The sequence below is a fragment of the Drosophila virilis genome, chromosome 5 (assembly GCF_030788295.1).
Source record: "Drosophila virilis strain 15010-1051.87 chromosome 5, Dvir_AGI_RSII-ME, whole genome shotgun sequence".
NCBI classification, from domain to species: Eukaryota; Metazoa; Arthropoda; class Insecta; order Diptera; family Drosophilidae; genus Drosophila; species Drosophila virilis.
In genome coordinates, this window is record NC_091547.1 from 389,960 (window position 1) to 408,254 (window position 18,295).

An 18,295-nucleotide genomic window follows, 5' to 3' on the forward strand; every position below is an offset into this window, starting at 1 on the left:
GTCACGAGGTAAAATTAAGTGGATTTCCACGATACACACACATAAAATGCTATTCATCTAGTTAAATTAAATTAATTTAAAATTGCATATATGTATGTAACTAAAAACAAACATAAGCTTGGCTTTGTTTTAACCGTTACATCAAGTGATACAATTTTGCAGATCCCTGTTTGGCTTATAAATTATGGAATTTGTGTCCTAAACGATTACTAAAACGATTATTGCAATAAATTGTGGGTTAATTTGTTGTAAGAACAACCGATGTACGTGTCTGGCTTAAGTCCTGTGAGCTCCGAGGCAAGTACGGTTGCGTGCGAGGCTTTGTCGGAAACAAGTCCGATACGTAGTTGGCCTGAAAGTAAAAAGGGTTTGTGGTTATTAAAGTACATTTTTCAATTTTTGCGTGATAATATTTTAGGAAGCTCCTAAAAGTATGGTATGGTATATAAATGATCCTAGGCACATAAACTAATGGCTAAACTAAAATAAAAAATAATATTTATCCATAGACTAATTACTTTCTGATATTATGTGCATGAAAATTGAGCTTTTACCTCAATATTCAATGACTCCTAATGGGCATGAAAATATCTCTATATGTGGCCTGTGTGTCAGTTCAAATGCTGTGAATATCCGTCAAACATAATGCAGCATAAAATTGCAGATCTTTATATATATATGTATCTAGTTGCAATGTGCAGCTGGTCATTATTCATTTGAAACCAACTCTACGATTGCGTGCCACATGCCAATTTGCAAAAATATGGCAGGAAGGTGTTTAAACCGGGTCAATTAGGGGCATGACTTGATAAAACGAATGGCGAACTTCTGATATTAGGCAGAACGAGTTAAAGGAAACGCCAAGTTGTGTATGTCAATTCAAGTTATTTTAATCGCTAAGAGTCTGCTTTACAATGCTTTAAATTAACCAGAAAAATATCTATGATCTGTTAATGCTTCTGAGCGAATTCACTGGGTTTTACCATATTTGCTGAGCCAAACAGATTGCAAGTTGAAACAAGCTTTGGGCATAAAGTAGCACTAGAAAAAGATGATCAAGTGATGTATGGTAAAGCGTGGTACATATGACACGACAATCAGATATTGTATTTGGACTATGTTAGAGGCAGCACAGTTGAACTTACCACGATCAGCGCACAGGCTGCTCCAATGGCTGAGCCGGCTAGCACATCCGACCAGTGATGCTTGTAGTCCGAGACGCGGCTCAGTGCCGTGTACCAGGCGATCATAATAAATAGGAACTGTAGAAAGTGGCGCAGCAGCTTCGATCCCTTCCAGTTCATGCGGGATTGCAAGTAGAGCTGCAAGTGAAAATTCGAATAAGCAAAAGGCAAAGATGGTAAACAAAGGCGCCACACTTACCGCCACATAAACCATGGTATAGAAGGTGAAGCTAGAGTGTCCACTGGGAAACGATAGGCGCATCTCCTTCAGCATGCGCGCCGACGAGCCAACTCCCTGACACTTGAAGTCCGTTATGTATTTGCCGACATTGGTCGCATTATCGCAGTTGGAGCCATCGGGCATGAGTGGCTGGCACACCTGTGAATATGTTAGGAGCAAACGCACACTTATTAAAAACCCAGCCGGAAAGCAGTTCAATGAAAGCTGCTTAGTTACTGTCCCATGTTCCCTAGTCCCTCCCCCCTGTTTGCAACATGTGCTGCACATTTACAAGGCAACTGCTACACATTTTATGCGCAATTTTGCACAACTGTTGCCGCACTTCACTAAATAATAGGGCGTCTCTGTACTGTTTGACAGCTGGGGGAGCCATAACAAGACGACGCAGTGCCCCGCCACCAGAGACAACTCTTGCCACCAAAGTTGTTGGCGACACGCGAAAATGCGAGGACTGCGCAACAAATATATAGATATATATATATATATATATATATATATATATATATATGTGTATATATATAACTATGAAATTTTTTTGATTTGGTTCAAGTTTTAATTAAAGTTCGGTTCAGCTTAATGTGGGGCTGTTCTTTAGTCAACTTATCCTGGTCAAGATTCGGTTAATGGCAAATTAATGCTGCAGTTCATGCCCCTATTCAAAGTCTAACGAATATTCCTTCAAGCAATTTAAAATTGTTACTGATTTCTTAAACGGCCCTCGTTTGTTGCAACCGCAACAGTTTGTGGAAGCAGTCAAAATGGGTGAAATAAACATTAAAAAAGAAAATAAAAATAAATTGTCATTTGGAGCTCGACGCATGTCAATGTTTAAATTAAATGCACTTATTAATAGCCTCTTCGTGTGTGTCTCCTATCACATGTCCTGTAGCATCTGTTGCATATTAAAATTAATTGGCGATGTCAAATGTGAACTCGACTTTCTTAATTGCCATCCGATTAGGCAACTTACCGCTATGAAATGTGGACGCAGACGGCCAATCGAATACTTGGCTATATCCGTGGTTAGTTGACTGACGGCGGCGCCAAAGGCGAATACACCCATTTTTTTGTAGCACTCGATCAGCCAGTCGGGAATCTCATATGACATGAAGACATAGCGCCTAGACGTTCCCGTTCCATTAGCACTTTCTTCCCGCGAGCGCAGCAGTTCGATGCAGAGGATCTGTAGAAGAGTGAACGAGGGAAATGTCGGTGAGTGCGTTTATCAGTGGACATTTCCTTTTAGCACCTCGTCGAGAGTGTTTTCTTAGGAATAGCTACAATAAATAGGCATGGAAAGGTATGCAAATAACGATGTTGCCTTCGACCTCGTTTTGTGCTATATTTGTGATTTGTTTTATTTAGGCTTCGTAGGAATTAGGGCCATAGTTTTATAGCCCATTACGATGGCACAGATGTTGCTCTGGATTCATTGTCGACATGTGGACCGTCGAATAGCCACCATGTGGCAGATGACTAGTCTCGATCTCTGGCAACTGGCGTATTGCATCAGCTTAAAACTGGAGCACACTGAAGAGTTTTATTTTCTAGCTTTTTAAATACGTTATCGGCAATTGTGTGAACTTGAAATGATTGTGTAATGCGCTCTGGGGACTGAAGACTGACATATGTTTGACACATTTAACATGGGTGGCCACTTGGGAGCAGTGCCAAGAGCTCCTCCACCCCCAATTGCCCGCAGCAAGCAGTACGCGATTTAATTCAATTCAATTCAATTATATTGCCCAAAAAGCCATTTGAGTTGTGCTTTCTCTCTCTCTTCTGTACTTACCACGCCGACTGGTATCACCAGCCCGATAATGTACAGCATCCAGTTCCTCACGGTCGAGTCCTTAAAGGGATGCTTCAGCGATTCATCGTCACAAAAGAAGCCGCGTTTATATGGATCCCCAAGCAGAAAGAACAAAAGTATGGGAAAACCAACTACAAATGGAAAATATAGATTTGATCAATAAATAGGAATTTAATCTAAAAGGTAACTACTTAGACGATTAATATTTTAAAGTTGTGCCCAGTTGCCGTAGCTTCAACTTTTGTGTCACAAAGTATATTATAGATAGATCTATCAATATGCATTTAGTAGGTCATTGGGACTTGCGTTGAATATTATGTGGCATTATCGGCCGACTATACCTCCACCCTCCAGCCCTTCCCCCCCAAAAATATATAAATTTTGGTATGAATGACACTGTTGACTTATGTCTAAGCTATTGATAAGATTACCAATCGACTTCTTGTGCGGCGTGCCGAATACGTAGGGAGACAACACGACGACCAACTATTTTGGGCCCAACAGCTGCACGCAGCATATCGTATAGGGGGGAGCGGAGAGGGGTCATGGGGAATTGGAGGGTATTGTAGAGCCATGGAGCTATCAACATGTTACCCACATTCTCTTTTAAATTAAAAATGCACTGCCATTAATAACAACTTTAAGGCATGCAAATAGCGCGGCTAGACAAATGGTCTGTGAACAGCACACATTTTGATTGATTGATTGATCAAGCGAACTCATCCATCAAAACGTGGCTATCAAAAGTGTCAGCGACACTTGAAATATGTTTGTTTTGAGCACAGTCCACGCACACTGTGCTAATTATAATGCATCGTATATAAGTACGAGTATCTAATTAAAATTAGATTAAGGCTCACAAATGCCCACCAGCCGGAACAGCACTCCATGCTACAGTTGCAGTTACAGTTAGAAAGTGCCTAATTGCCATTGCAATCGTGCGTATTACCTGCGTGAAAGATGGCCAGCACTGCGCTAAAAAATTGGAAAGCCAGAGCCCTTAAATTCGAGGTTACTTTCGTAAGTGAGTCACAAGAGAGAATACTCTTGCCTCACTATATCTGACTATTTATATCCGACTATTTATAGAGCCAAGTGCTCATTAGCTAGATGCCGATGTCTCGCCAGAATCTTATGTAGAGTACTCGCTGGCGACGATTGCCCGCAGAGGCAGACGGAGGACTTTTCAACTTGGAGTTGGTTATTAATTTTACCACCCAATGCCAGACAAAGGGACACCATTTGAGTTAGGCAATCGGGGATCGAGGACAAAGGTTGACACTGAATGAAAATGAAGCAGGGAAAGCAGCTGCATTGAGAACAGGTTCGATCTCTAAGACACATGAAAAGCGAAAAGTAAAGCAACAATTGTGTGGAGTCTTAACGATCTGCGCTGGGAAAGTTATGGCCCAGGCATTGTTGCCAGATTAGAGTCATATTACAACAGCAAGTGGCCTTTGTATGCGGGCGGTTCATCCTCTGCCTAAAACGGTAGCTCCTATCTACTGTATCTGCGATGGCATGGTGGTAGATTTTATGACTTTGCGTCTCGAAATAGAGCGCATAATCCGACATTCGCTAGCTAGAACATCTCTATGTATATATATATATATATACCAGCCATAGCTAAATAGATTGAATATGTTGCTGTGGTTCTTTTTATGAGATTGCCATTCGAAATGGTGGGGCATGGGTTAAAAAATTTGTTTGATAGAGGCTGGCAACCTGGGGCGGAAGTAGTTCGTTTAAAGGCAAACCTCAAATCGTGTCACAGCAAGTTCAACCGAACAGAAGCTGTCGCATTTTGATATTATTGAGAGTGTTTTGCGTCCATTTGGTGTCAAGTCCATTTCAATAATACTTAAAGCATAAACAGCCGACGAAATTGTTGATTCCCCCTCAAAAAAAAAAAACAAATTATTTGATAAACAAAGAGGTAAACGCTCTAGATGCTTAGGTAAACACCCCACCTCAGCTCTTGAATTGAGACCAAAAGGGAGCCGCTGCTGCCACCGGCCTACACACATCTATTTGATTCTTGACTTATCTCCGTTTCCAGTGTATGCAACTGGGAAACTGCATTTTGTATCTGTTGTACGCTTTTGTATCTCCATGTCGCACTCTTTCAAGTTGTGGGCTAAGCTGGTTTACAAACATTGGGCGGCACGTTAGAAATGTGCCTTTATCATTAGTTCTACAAGCAATTAATTCAAGTTGGAAATAACGTAAGCCAAAACTAAAATCTCATCTCATATGCAGTAGATGGGCAAGACAATGACTTGTCTGGCCGTTAAATTCTAATAGCATTCATTAAGCAAGACGGAAGTTTAATTAAAGGCAATTAATGCCAAAGATTTGCACTCTTAACCTCCAAGCCAAGTGACAGCAGACTGCAGACTCGTTCTCCCGTTGGTAGACTTCAGACTCCGGCAGAAGCTCTGGGATGACTGACAGCTCACAATTGATTGATCAGCAACGTTTTTCCCATGTATCAGGCCCAGACATCAGATAGCAAATTCTTTGGCAATTTCGCGCTTTACTGCGCCAAATCAGTTTTCGAGACAATGCCGCAGACTCTCCGGGAGGCGGCACATTAAGTGCAATGTGCAATGCACATGTGCAGCACTACTAGAAATTCCCAGAGAACCGGCAAAGGTGTCTCTGCTGGTGTCCACCAGGTAAGGCCACGATGCGACGCCTTTGTGTGTTGTCCCATAAGTCATGGCAGGTCATGAACAGAAAAGAAAATTACAATCAGAGCCAGACTGATGAGTACCGGGCAAACGGGGCACAGGTAATTACATTTTCAATGCCCACAAAAACGTAGCAAAAATATAAAAGAAGATATACAACGATTTGACAGATATGCAAGATACCCTACAATATGTAATAAGAAAATAAATACTTCTATGCTAACAATGGGTTCTAGGTTTAATTCGCCAATGCCAATGCCAATGAGCAATGCTCAGGTGCTTTATGTCCATCAAAGTTGGATGCTGATCTAGCATTGATAACACACAAATGAATATCCCTTGCATTTATTATTTCAGGGTATAAGCACCACTGTCATTAATTGTACTTGTAGATGTGTATCCCTCGCTTTGTTTGTTATTGCGGCCTTTTGGGTAGAAAATAAACAACAATATTGGGAGAAAGAATTGGAAAAGTGATTGCCTCCATGGCCGTGACAACCAAATGCGTAACATAAATATTTTTCTTTCTACTTAGTTTTAAGTTGAACGGAGGTTTCAACTCCCCCGCGCACTCACGGACAATAAATTATTGAAGTGCGTGCGCACTTTTTCTCTTTTTCTCTTTTATGAGTTTAATGACTTATCCACAAGCCCACAAAAGTTGGAGGCAGTTTCAACTGTGCCACAGCTCGTTCGCATTCAATTAACGTCAGACACGCTTCAAGTTTATTCCAACTGAGTTTTCTTGTTTAGATACTAGGTAGGTGCCGCTGTCAAAAGACACCAGCCAGAAGATCACTATAGTTGAGATAGACGAACACTCTCTCGGTTTGGATATATCACTTTATCAGCGTCTTGCGTCAGATCTAATGTACCCCCAAATTAGTAGAGGACAGACAGAAATGTGCATCACATCCGACAGCACCACAAAAGACTCTGGCCACAATCTTAAAAGGTGTTTCTTACTCTCAAAAGGCCGCACACAATCTGATTCGTATATTACAAAATTCAACTAATTGGAATTTATATGGATAGAACTTTTTTGAGTTTTTTACATATTTAATTAAGTGTGCAGCTGGTAAAAGTTTTCTCCTTTTAATGACAGCGTCTCTTATTTATGGACGCAACTTTTCTGTGAGAGGGCTTTTATTTTCATTTGGGTCGAAAAATCAATACGATACGATTTCTTGATTATGTCGCCAGTCATTGTTGAAATAATTAAAGTCATTTGTATACTTTATTTGTTCTTATCGACCAGATAGCTCCCTACAGCTTTGCCTGTAAATTCCCTTGTTTTTAACCATTCTGTGTCAATATATTTATTACTGACAAAGGTGACTAGCTCCCACTTATTGCCAAATGCGAAATAGATAAGCACGCACATGTTTTAGAGTAAAGTGATTCATCAAGGATTATTTTTTTTGTACATTCGTTGCTTTCTTTTATTGTATCTACTGGTGCTTCATCACGCACTGCGGCAGCTTTAGGATAAGCCCAACAAGCGGATGAGTCAACCTGAGTTACCTGATCCCAATCTACAGTTATTTATTTATATTTAAGCATGTTTGTGTGTGTGTGTGTGTTGAGTGATGGGGCCATGTCAAAAGATCTGGGGTTTATGAGAGTCATTCATGTATACTTATATACGCATGTACATATATGCACTACAAATAGATATCAACTGTTCAAATAAGTAAATGGCACAAAAAGCTGTAAATTAAGCTTGAGGTCGAAAGCAACAAACATGGCGACATTTCGCTTTATGTTGGAAAAAAGGTGTTGTGCTCAATTATTGCAGTTGCCAATTGCAAAAACATCTAAAAACAGGTAAATCGAATTTGGTGACTCACATATTTGGAGAGAGAGCTGGGAGTACAATACATGGCCAATATTTTTAAAATCTAGAGACTTCAGGTGAGGCTAGCCTGAGAACGGGTTTTAAATTTTAAAAATTAAAGAAACTATGTATTGCTTAGCACACACACGTTTTTTCGAAGATTGCTGATAACAGCTGAAATATGATTTTGCTGATATTGTGGGGCTACAAACGTTTATTATAACTCCCCCGACGAGTTGTACAGTCGGGAACGTTCCCTTTTCGGTGACACAATTCCGCGTCTGTGCTTGCAACTATTGACAAAAGGCGCAGTAAGGGAAAATATAATGCAAGCAAAATGCATCGCCAGCTATGTATGTGTATATGCATGTACATATGTATTGGATAAGTTAGCTAAGTAAGCAGAAATTGCTTGTGTATGTGGGTGCCCGATAAATTCTAACTACCTTTTCAGTGTTATGTAAATTATTCATGCTCCGAATAAAAATGGTTATTTATTATGGTTTACTAAGTTTTGTGGTCGCAATAAATAATTTAACGCGGAAATAACAAAATTGCGATTGTAAAATCAAACTGTGTTTTGGAATAAGCGATGTGGCCCGCTCAGCTGTTCGAAAGCGCCCATCTAAAGAGAGCAACAGCGTGCCTCTCAGTGAGATAAAGCTCTGCTGAACGAAGCCAACAGTGTGGAGCGCACGCACACACACACTGACGTACATGAAAATTACATAAAAAGAAATTCACAAAACAAACATTGCGACAACAACCAGGCGGCAAATTCACACATATGCATACGCATGAACACGCACACACACGTACGCGCGACATACATATTTAGATTCATATAAATATATGTATTATTGGAGAAACGAATGTGACAAATGTCAATTGGCAACACTCACCGCAGAGTAAAATCAAAACATCGAGTCCCACTCGGCACAAAATGCGCTTGTTTGTGTCCATAGCTTTGTTTTGTTGTTGTTGGTCGCGATTGTTGTTGTTGCTGTGCAGACGCTCCTCAATACTGAAGTTATTTTCGTTGTTGCTCGGAATAGTCAACGCTGTCTGTGCAGGTGGAACTCCAACGATGGTGACGTGTTTGTTGTTGTTGTTAATAGCCACGTTAGCGCTTGATTCTGCACTCAACTGACTTTCCGGCCGACGCAGCGGTGTTGTCTCGCTCGCTGACGATTCGTTACTCATTTCCAATTCGCTTAAATGCTTTTGGGTGATTTAAAATGTTGGAAAAAGCTTACCAAAGCTCACTCTCTCTCTCTCGCTCGCTCTTCTCTCTTGCCCACTTGATAATGAACTTGGGTTTTTTAGCGTCGCAAGCAGCTAAGATTGTTCTGCTCACCTTTGATGCTCAGGTAAAATGTTGATGTTATAAAAACGTCATTTCTGAATAGAGGGTTACAAAATTATAATTTAAAACAGAAATCTTGGTTTATACAACGGCATTTGAGGTATGTATGTATCTTTGTATGAGTAATGCCGCGGATTCCCTTTAGAATTAAAGACAGCTATGACGACTTTACTCGGAAATATTCATACTGTGATTCATTATTGGGATTCGTTATATCGTTCAGAGCCAATTAACTTCAAAAGTTTAAACGAGTAACCAAAAAAAAATTTAAATAAAAACGAATCGTAAAAATTCAAACTGAACGCTAAACTTAAACTAAACCTCGTCGACCCGTTAACCTGTCCAGGAATTTCTCTCTTGCACACTTCCTATTTATCTACTCAAATATAGTTGTAAGTCTAGGGATAGTTTGATTGTAATGGGACGTAATCACCTCAGAGCCCAGTGAGTCGTGATTCAATCGCAGCACAGCATTCGTAGCCAATGGTTACGTTCTTGGACAGAATTATGCCAATTCGCTGTGCAAATAGTTTCTTGGTCAGAACCTCTATAATTTAATGCGGGTTGCTTAACTTGTTTACCCGCAAATGGAGCATTGTAATAAGCAGCTGCATGGGCTGCAATTGAAACCAGAACCTGTGGAGCAACAGCCGAGTTCCTAATTTGATATACCATCCGACGAAGTGCCAACCGTCAATCAAAAAGCAGCAGAATACCAAGCTGCACTGGGCTGCGATCAATCGACAGTAGATCTGCAGTTATCAGCTTCAAATATGACCAACAAGGATTCAACCGTCCAGCGAATCGCTGTGCAGCTTGGCAGACAAGACCTATTTATAGATAGCGAAACCAGCTCCAGCCTGCTCTTAAGAACAATTACTATGGCTCGAAAGACGGTTGTCTCTACGTCTTGGTAAGCCAACCAGTTGATTTCCATGCTCAAATGCCAATGATTAATTTCCTTTCCAACGGGGAGTTAAAAAAATGTTTTCCTGACAAAACTGCGTCTTAATTAAATACAGAAACTTTAAAGATTGTATCTCTGACTTGACTGGCTGAATGGTTGGAAAGTACAAGAGTACTCGGTATATTTGCCGGATTGTTTTCAATTAAACGAATGCGGCTTCTTTAAAAGGGTAAGCACAGCTGGCCAAACTTATGATCAACTGCTGCTGATCAACTTATGAAAAGATCATGATTGATAAATCTTATAAACCTTTGTCGCCTTAGATTTCTAGTCACTCACTCGCGGAATGCAGCTTATTATAAACTTCTTGAGCCATATTGAGTATGGGCGGGCAATGACCACAAGCTGGGTTAACCTTGCCTGCCGCTCCTTACCCCGCCCCCATCCCCCCGTCACAGGCAAGTGTCACGCTGCAGTTGCGCATGCTGCGAAATAAGGTCAACAAGCTGCATCTGCTGTGAGTTGTTGAAATTAACAAAAATATAATTGTGCATAAATAAAATTAAATGAAATGTAAATAATTTCATATGCGCATAAGCGGGAATTTACGACTGTGCGGCGTTAGCCACGCCAAGCGAAAGCATCGAAAATTTTAAATTATATCCGATTCCCAGTCCCGTCAGCAATATACCCGTCCCTGCCCATCTGCCAGGCTTCCCATGACGATTGGGGCATTCAATTTCACGGCCACGGCAGGCTGATTGGCAACGTGCATTGCGGCTGGCGAAAGGCAGGTGGCAAGAGTTATTCGCAGACTTATTGACGACTACGTCGACGACGCTGTCAGCGGAAGACAAAACGATACCTCGTCGTGGTCAATGTACTTATGTAAAGTGCTTGTTTATTTGCCATGTTAATAACGTTTATTAAATGCATTTTACACGTTGGGGCCGAAATCAGCAATTTGATGACGTTCACACGCGCCCAACATTGAAATCTAAGACGCTTCGACCAGGTTGAGTTGGCAGGAAGAATGGATTATGAAAAGTTCAAATCTAACTCAAGTTTCCATTCATTAATACACAAACAATGCAATGGAATGCAATGCAATTATATTTTACAATAACCTTTTATGGACTTGATTTTGGTCAGCTGCCAGTCTGTGCATGTTATTAACAACGGGGAACGTGACGCATTTGATGCTTCATTAAACTAATCAAAGTAATATCACCATGAAACGCAATTATTTAACTGTCAGCGTTAAGTGGCAAGTGAACGTAGTAGTGCCCATTATAGCTGATTATGAGACCCCATTCCCAGCCCACTGATAAGCAGAGCCAACCAGTTAACAAAGCTGCAAACAGCTAAAACGTTTTACAAATGGAAAGAACTTCACCGGACAATAATAGTAATTGGCCTTGACCCTGGGCCATCCATGGTTGCTAAAATCGATTTCACGATATTGGAAATGTTTTAAGTATTTACGCCCCCACAGAAGGCATTTGCGTGCCGTTCCTCAAGATCCGCGCAATTACACAATATGGACACCTATGTTTACTAATTGTTTTTATGTTTGTTTACTTTGGCATTAGCTTTGAGCTCTCGCAGATATTTTGCAATCTCACTTTCCTGTTTTCATTGCGTCGAGCGAATTCGAACATAGATAGAAAAATTGAATGGAAGGTATTATCTTTATTAACTGCCGAATCTACGCACACACACATGCAGAGAGCCAAACACGATTGTATAAATGTAAATATATGTACATATGGACATATATATTTTTGATAGAATATTTTACCTTTTGCCCAAAATGAATTGAATGATTACGTATTTATGAATATAGCGCTTTTTAATGTTTTTTCCTTTGGTGAAACCAGATGCGAGTTTTCCTCGACCACTTTGCAGCTTTGCTTCTAACGTCACTTATTTATTCATTTTCCTTGCGCATAAACAAATACGAAATCACAAAACATTTTCCGCGCCGAATTCTCATCAAAGTGGGCGACCGAACACGTCCGCTGAGTAAATTGTACTAAATATGGAGGCAAAGACAGACAGGCCTTGTGTTTGTCGTACACAGAGAGCCAGGCAGAAAGAAAAAGAGAGAATGAATTCTGTGCTCTTTTCGAACTTGATGAGAATAACACGGAATGTGCGCACATGCGTTGCTCAGGTACGGTATGTTCTAAGCTTAGATAAGATATGCATGTGATTTAGAAACAAAGGGGATTTTAGATAATAATGAGGTCACTAGTCCCGTAGAATAATTAATACTCGATAGACCTGAATGCCAAAACAAGACATTTTGTCTTAAATATATAAATATATATAATTTATCTATATATATTTATTTATTTATAAAGCTCAATTCGTTTGATCCGTAATAAATTTCTTAATCTTAAAGGCGAAAGAGTCGTTGTTTTTCGCTAGAATTAAACCCCTTAAATTTAAAGCCCTATTTCTCTGATCAGCACTAAATAATTTCTGATAGCTTTATAGACTCTATGGCTTGATCGATATAAAACAATTGCTAATACGTTTCCCCTATCGATCAAAAGAGATAGTACGCTGCCAGCTGCTAAGAGCGCTGCCGCTTTCAGCTCTCTTGCACTCTCGCTGCAGTTGATGGTGCTTCAGAGGTGCTTGGACAGTTGCCGCCGTGGTTGCTGCGCTCAGTTCTTCGGGTTCTGTTGAACGCTGCGGTCGCATTGATCTTGGTCGCTCGCTACTATTTTACCAGCTTCTGCATTCTCGTCGTTCTTCGCGGGCGGCGCTGCGCATGCGAAAGAAGGGCGTGTAAAGAAATTGCAAGTGCAATCGCAAGGCGTAGTTTAAAGAATAACGGAATTATAAAACAAAATAATCAACAATAGTATTTAAGCTAGCTCATCAAAGTGCTGCATAAAAATAGTAACGCAATTTAAGGCAGTTCAAGTAGTGCAAATATTTAAAAAAATTCGAAAAGTTTCTGTTTGGTTTTTGTGCGCTGACAGCAATATTTAACCGATATTTTAACTTTTCACTTGCGCAATTTCCATTTTACCCGCCTCTGACGAAAATCAGATTTTTTGTTTATTTTACATTATCGATTGCCGGGTTCTCATTTACGCAACTTGGCTACCAACGGCGACGCTTATCAGCCAGGCAAAGGCAGCGTTCGATGGCCACTAAGCCAGGGTAAATAGAATTCCGAGACCCGAGTCCATTAGCGTATGCCCAAAAAAGGCATATTTCTTCGTTATTGCATTTTAAATATTTGGACTGCTCAACTGATAAAAATATGCCCACACGCATCGGCAGCAAGGTGCAGTAGAGCCACACCCACGCTTCCGCCCACCATGAGTAGTCTGCGGCCCGCAAATGTCTGCGACACGACACCGCTGCAGCGCTTTGAGAGCCAAAGCAGCAGCGGCGAGGAGCCATCTTCGCCAACCGCGGCGAGCATTATAGCAGCCGCAGCAGCAGCAGCAGCGTCCACCTCCAACTCCCCACATCGACACCAACACCAACACTCCCCCCACAACAACAACAACAATATCAACAACAATGTAAAAGTTGATTTACAGCTGCCACCGTTTGTTGGGGCTGCGGCGGGGGCAATGGGTGGAGTGGGCGGAGGCGGCACTGGAACGATTGTCACAATGCCGCGTGCTCACGGCACAGCTCACATCTTTGGACGGATCGTCATGGACCTGAGCCTGCTCAGCTGCGGTGAGTTTCAGGCTCGACTAAAGCAACACAATAGAGAAACTCAACTTGAGCTTAGATCCCGTAGTATATGTATGTATGTACATATGTAAATGACAGGAATGAACTTGCACACTTCTTTTCAATTTGTTATACGATCTGTTATCATGTTTTGTACCAATTGAACTCTTGCTCTTTATGAATCTATTTAAATGGTCCAACTTGTCTGTTTTTGTGTTTATAAAGTGAATAAAGCTCATCGAGTGTGTGCCGTATCAGAATTTTAGTAGTCGCAACTATGTATTATCTGGCCCCTGGGGGGGGGGGGGGGGGGGGGGGGGCGCCTCTTGTCCATCGTTTTTATCGAAACCGTGTGCCGTTCATTTAATTAATAATAACATTCGGATTCGTAGAGTAAATGCTTTCCAACAGCGTTGGCATGTTTTTCAAATGAATAAGCATTTTTGCTGTTGGGGCTGTAGAGGATGCCCAATGTGAGACCAACCGAAATGGTGGCCCACTGGCCATTTGCGGCCTCAATCAGCGCCCAAATACATAAGTATTTGCGCATCGAGTGTTGTCTGATTTATATTTGACTTAATTTACGCAAATGTTTGTGGGGTGAATTTATTGTATTGTGAAAAGTTACCCGCTCAACGGCAGCAGCAACAACAATATCATCATCATCATTCATCAGCTTGATTTTCAATTGGAACTGGCGCTGTTTGTTTACCCAGGTCGAATTTGGGCATGATCAGCAGACCTTGTTTCGATGAGCCAGTGCGTCAGCTAGAATCTGACACCACATGGCAATGCTGATGTCCATCATTAAGCTGTGGCCCACCCTTGAGAAGTGCAGCCAACACACTCAGCTTACATTTCTTCATTCTTCCCAGTTCAACTATAACAATAAAGACGTCTTCTGATTTGCAATGTGGAGGAGAGTATTATATAGATTCATTTTTACCTGTTACAGTTGGCTTGACTATGTTGGCCTTCTCGTTGTGGTGTGAACCGATCAGGCGCGGATTCTTCTGCGGTGATCTCTCTTTGATGCATCCCTACAAGGAATCAACTATACGCAGCTGGATGCTGTATCTGATGTGTGCAGCGCTGCCCGTTTCTGTGGTAATTCAATGGACATTATTGATCTGCAAATCTTCTGCTTAATCCATGCCCTGCACACAGATTTTACTGGTTGAATTCTACAGGGCGCAGGACAAGCCCAAGTATGCCCACGGCCAGATTTGCAGCGGCTACTATCTGTGCCACATGGAGCTACCGCAATGGGTGCTGCAATGCTATCGCAAGATTGGCGCCTTTGTGTTCGGCCTGGGCGTGGAGCAGCTCACCACGGACATAGCCAAGTATGCCATTGGTCGACTGCGGCCGCACTTCTTTGCCGTAAGCGGAGCATTTTGCCTAATCTTGAATGGATTAACCATTATATATTTTGAATTCAGCTCTGCCAGCCAATGCTCCGTGACGGCACCAACTGCAATGATGCCATCAATGCAGGTCGCTATATCGAGGACTTTCAGTGCACGGCCTCCAGCATGAGCGCCAAGAGATTGAAGGACATGCATCTCTCCTTCCCCAGTGGCCATGCCAGCTTTGCATGTTACTCCATGGTCTACCTGGTGGTGCGTAATTATAACTGGACTGAAGTCATTTGGGTGTTTAACGCAGCTCGTTTTCCTATTCAGATCTATTTGCAGCGTCGCATGCACTGGTCGCGCCTCAAAATGTTGCGCCACCTGTTGCAGTTCCTGCTGCTCATGTTCGCCTGGTACACGGCGCTGACGCGCGTCTCCGACTACAAGCACCACTGGTCGGATGTGCTGGCCGGTGGCGCCATTGGCCTCACCTACGCCCTGGTGGTGGTAAGTCAATCCTTGCCTCTTCATATTAAATATATCAATATATTGAATTGACTTGTTCTTTACTCGAGACGTCGATCATTTGGTAGACTGGAACATCTCTCATCGAAACCCACCGCCTTCGGTCTTTGCTTTCAAATTCTTCGTGCACAGATTTGGGAAATTTTTAGCCATCGTCTCTATTTGTACAACTATTTAATCAGCTATATCAACTAATGTACATATGCTACTTATGTACAATGTACACTGTCTTTGTGTGTGTTTGACTTTAGTTTTACTTAATAAAATTTTGGTAGTGTATGTGTGTCCAAAAGGTGCTCTGTGTTTTTTAATAATAGTAGAATATTATTATCAAATTTAAATTCACATACACCATTAAATATTGTTATAATAATCTCAGCGACAGAGCATTTGACTTGCAATTGGCCAGTTTCAGTTAGCTCTGAATTATGGCCAGTTTACAATTAGCAATGGCTAAAGATCAGTGGTTGGCTGGTTGCATGCGATTTGCATATTAATCGAATTTACGGCCGTTTGCCATCGACACGCGCTCAACTTGCAGATGAGATCAGATGAGTTGAGTTGAGAAGAAGCCGATCACTCAATCAACAATCAACCACTCAGTTTGCTGAAGCTGGAGAAGATTGGGATGGTGGACAACGTCTTATCAGCACTTAGCGAAAAGCTGTGAGATTGATGCCGCTGTAAACTGTCAGAGAAATGTTGTCATCGTTTATTCTTTAAGAGCTTAGAAAAGGCAACGAGTTCTATATGGATCCCCTCCGACATACGATATACTCAACATGTACGATTACCCCAAATTTTCATCGCAAGCCTTTTGGCAATTAACACAATTTTTTATATCGCTTTTATCTGAACAATTACATTGCTTTTTCCCAAAAAATGTTCCCCCACTTCATTGAGACGACTTTCAATTGCCCCGGCCAGCATCTGCTGCCATCAATTGACGGGATTCGTGTCTGTCTACAGCTTCAAGTTGATTTCGAAAACTATTGCTATCCGCTAGAAAGCTAAATCGTGCTGCTATTCCCATTCCCATTGCAGTTGCAGTTGGGGAAGATCTGTAGCTGGATCTGGGGGGAACTTGTATTTTACGAGTATGACAAATGCTGGAAGGCGTAAAGGTTGCCTTCATTTGCAGTACTCGTTGCTCTGTACTCGGTGAGGGCTATCCGTAAAATTGGCTGCCAATTCAGGCGCAACATTAATTTTACCATGAAAATTACAGATTGCAAAGGTAACAGAATTAGCACAGCCCATTTCCATCGCTCTTGTTTATGGCATAAAGTGTGTAAAATTGCATTTAGGGTAGACAGAGATTTATATTGCCCGCACCCCAATAATACAGCGGGTATATCCCCTTGCACGATCAGCAGGGGTAAACTTTATTCTCAAAAATATGCCCACTGCTTTTTATTCGATTTTGTAACATTTTAATTACATGATTAATTATAATTTTAATTTAAAAGCAGGAGAATCTGCTCATTAAGCAGATCAATTGCCTCAAGAACTCGGCCAGGTATTTCCTTATTCGAGCAGACTCTGTTAAAGACCATGCCTACCTTTTCTGGCTTAGTTCTGCTGCACTTCTGGGCCACAAATCATAGAGCCATGTCCAGCGCGAAAAACGTTAAATTTTCCAAGTACAGCCCAAAGGCCAAGGGAACAGACCATTTCGTCTCATAGGCTGCGAAACGTGGGCCCAGCTTGCGTGGGTTACTTTTTTAATCAGAGTCGCTGGGCAGCTGTGGGCAGCCTTTTGTCTTGCACCTTGTGGCACGGACAAGATGTGCTTGTGCAACCACACAATAGGTGGTCACATGGTACATTTTTGTCCTGTGGCAGACATGCAGCTACGTGTGCTGTTATTTATATGGTGCTGTTTAGCCTGCAGACAGGGCTAGCAATTAGTGGGCATGGCAGTTAAGGTTGGCACTAAACTCTTAATAATGAGCTTTAGTCAATTTTTAGATAGGCGCATTATTTATGGCGCCCAGTGGCTAAGTGAAATCTATAAATCTTGGCAGCGCTTTAAAGATAAGCTGTCCAGCAGCTTCCTCCAATGGAAGAGATCGGTGCTAGGAGTACATAAATCTCAACACTTTTGGGCGTGCCCAGGCGGCATTGGCTTTAGATTTAACAACTCCAGATTCCAGATAGTTAACGGATTTATGTGCCCATTAGAACAATTTCAAGCAACGCCTTGTGTTGCCTTCAACAATTTAAAACCAGGCCTTTGCCAGGCCTCTTTTACAAGTTCGCGCTTCTTTCCATTTGAATGCATTCTAAATGCGACTTCGCAGTCGTCACGTTTGGCCAACAATTGTTGTCAAGACTGTATGTGTCACATAAATAACAAACAAGCCTTTTGGCACCCCTTCGCCTTCCTTTGCACCCCATGACACATAGCACATAATGCCGCACAGCAGGATGACAGCGCCTCTTTTGACACAACGCCCCTCCAAGGCCTTAACTCACAAGCTGAGCTGTCCCAGAGCCGAGGGAATAATCCATGAATGCACGCTTAAGTTTTATTTCGAAGCGCGACCAGAGTATTTATAGTAACAGTTTGTCGCAGATAAAGATGTTTACCTGGTTCATAAGTTAGCAAGGTAAACAATTCTACTATTTTAGTGAGGCCTGGAGAAATTTCTGGCTGATTT

The 18,295-nt window shown here is 41.7% G+C and overlaps 2 protein-coding genes and 1 long non-coding RNA gene across 4 annotated transcripts; 2 read left to right on the forward strand and 1 right to left on the reverse strand.

Annotated features, from left to right (window-relative positions):
* Positions 1–97: 97 nt before the first annotated feature.
* On the reverse strand, positions 98–12,050 carry wun (wunen). 2 transcript variants are annotated; one of them, XM_002059270.4, is made up of 7 exons: positions 11,843–12,050; positions 8,671–9,169; positions 3,218–3,369; positions 2,396–2,608; positions 1,384–1,563; positions 1,146–1,322; positions 98–352 (listed from the first exon to the last, which is right to left on the reverse strand). In XM_002059270.4, exons 2-7 carry the CDS (start codon positions 8,969–8,971, stop codon positions 239–241), a joined length of 1,137 nt encoding a protein of 378 aa, XP_002059306.1. In that variant the 5' UTR covers positions 8,972–9,169; positions 11,843–12,050; the 3' UTR covers positions 98–238. The 2 variants fall into 2 exon arrangements, with proteins under 2 accessions (XP_002059306.1, XP_015024252.1); XM_015168766.3 differs by lacking the exon at positions 98–352 and adding an exon at positions 882–1,041.
* Positions 7,585–8,472, forward strand: LOC138911304 (uncharacterized). The gene is made up of 3 exons (XR_011416813.1): positions 7,585–7,845; positions 7,908–8,165; positions 8,223–8,472. It is a non-coding gene; the product is annotated as an uncharacterized lncRNA (long non-coding RNA).
* A 661-nt stretch (positions 12,051–12,711) lies between the features above and the next one.
* wun2 (wunen-2) lies at positions 12,712–15,924 on the forward strand. The gene is made up of 6 exons (XM_032435664.2): positions 12,712–13,755; positions 14,708–14,859; positions 14,920–15,135; positions 15,195–15,374; positions 15,438–15,614; positions 15,683–15,924. Exons 1-6 carry the CDS (start codon positions 13,257–13,259, stop codon positions 15,698–15,700), a joined length of 1,242 nt encoding a protein of 413 aa, XP_032291555.1. The 5' UTR covers positions 12,712–13,256; the 3' UTR covers positions 15,701–15,924.
* Positions 15,925–18,295: the final 2,371 nt, after the last annotated feature.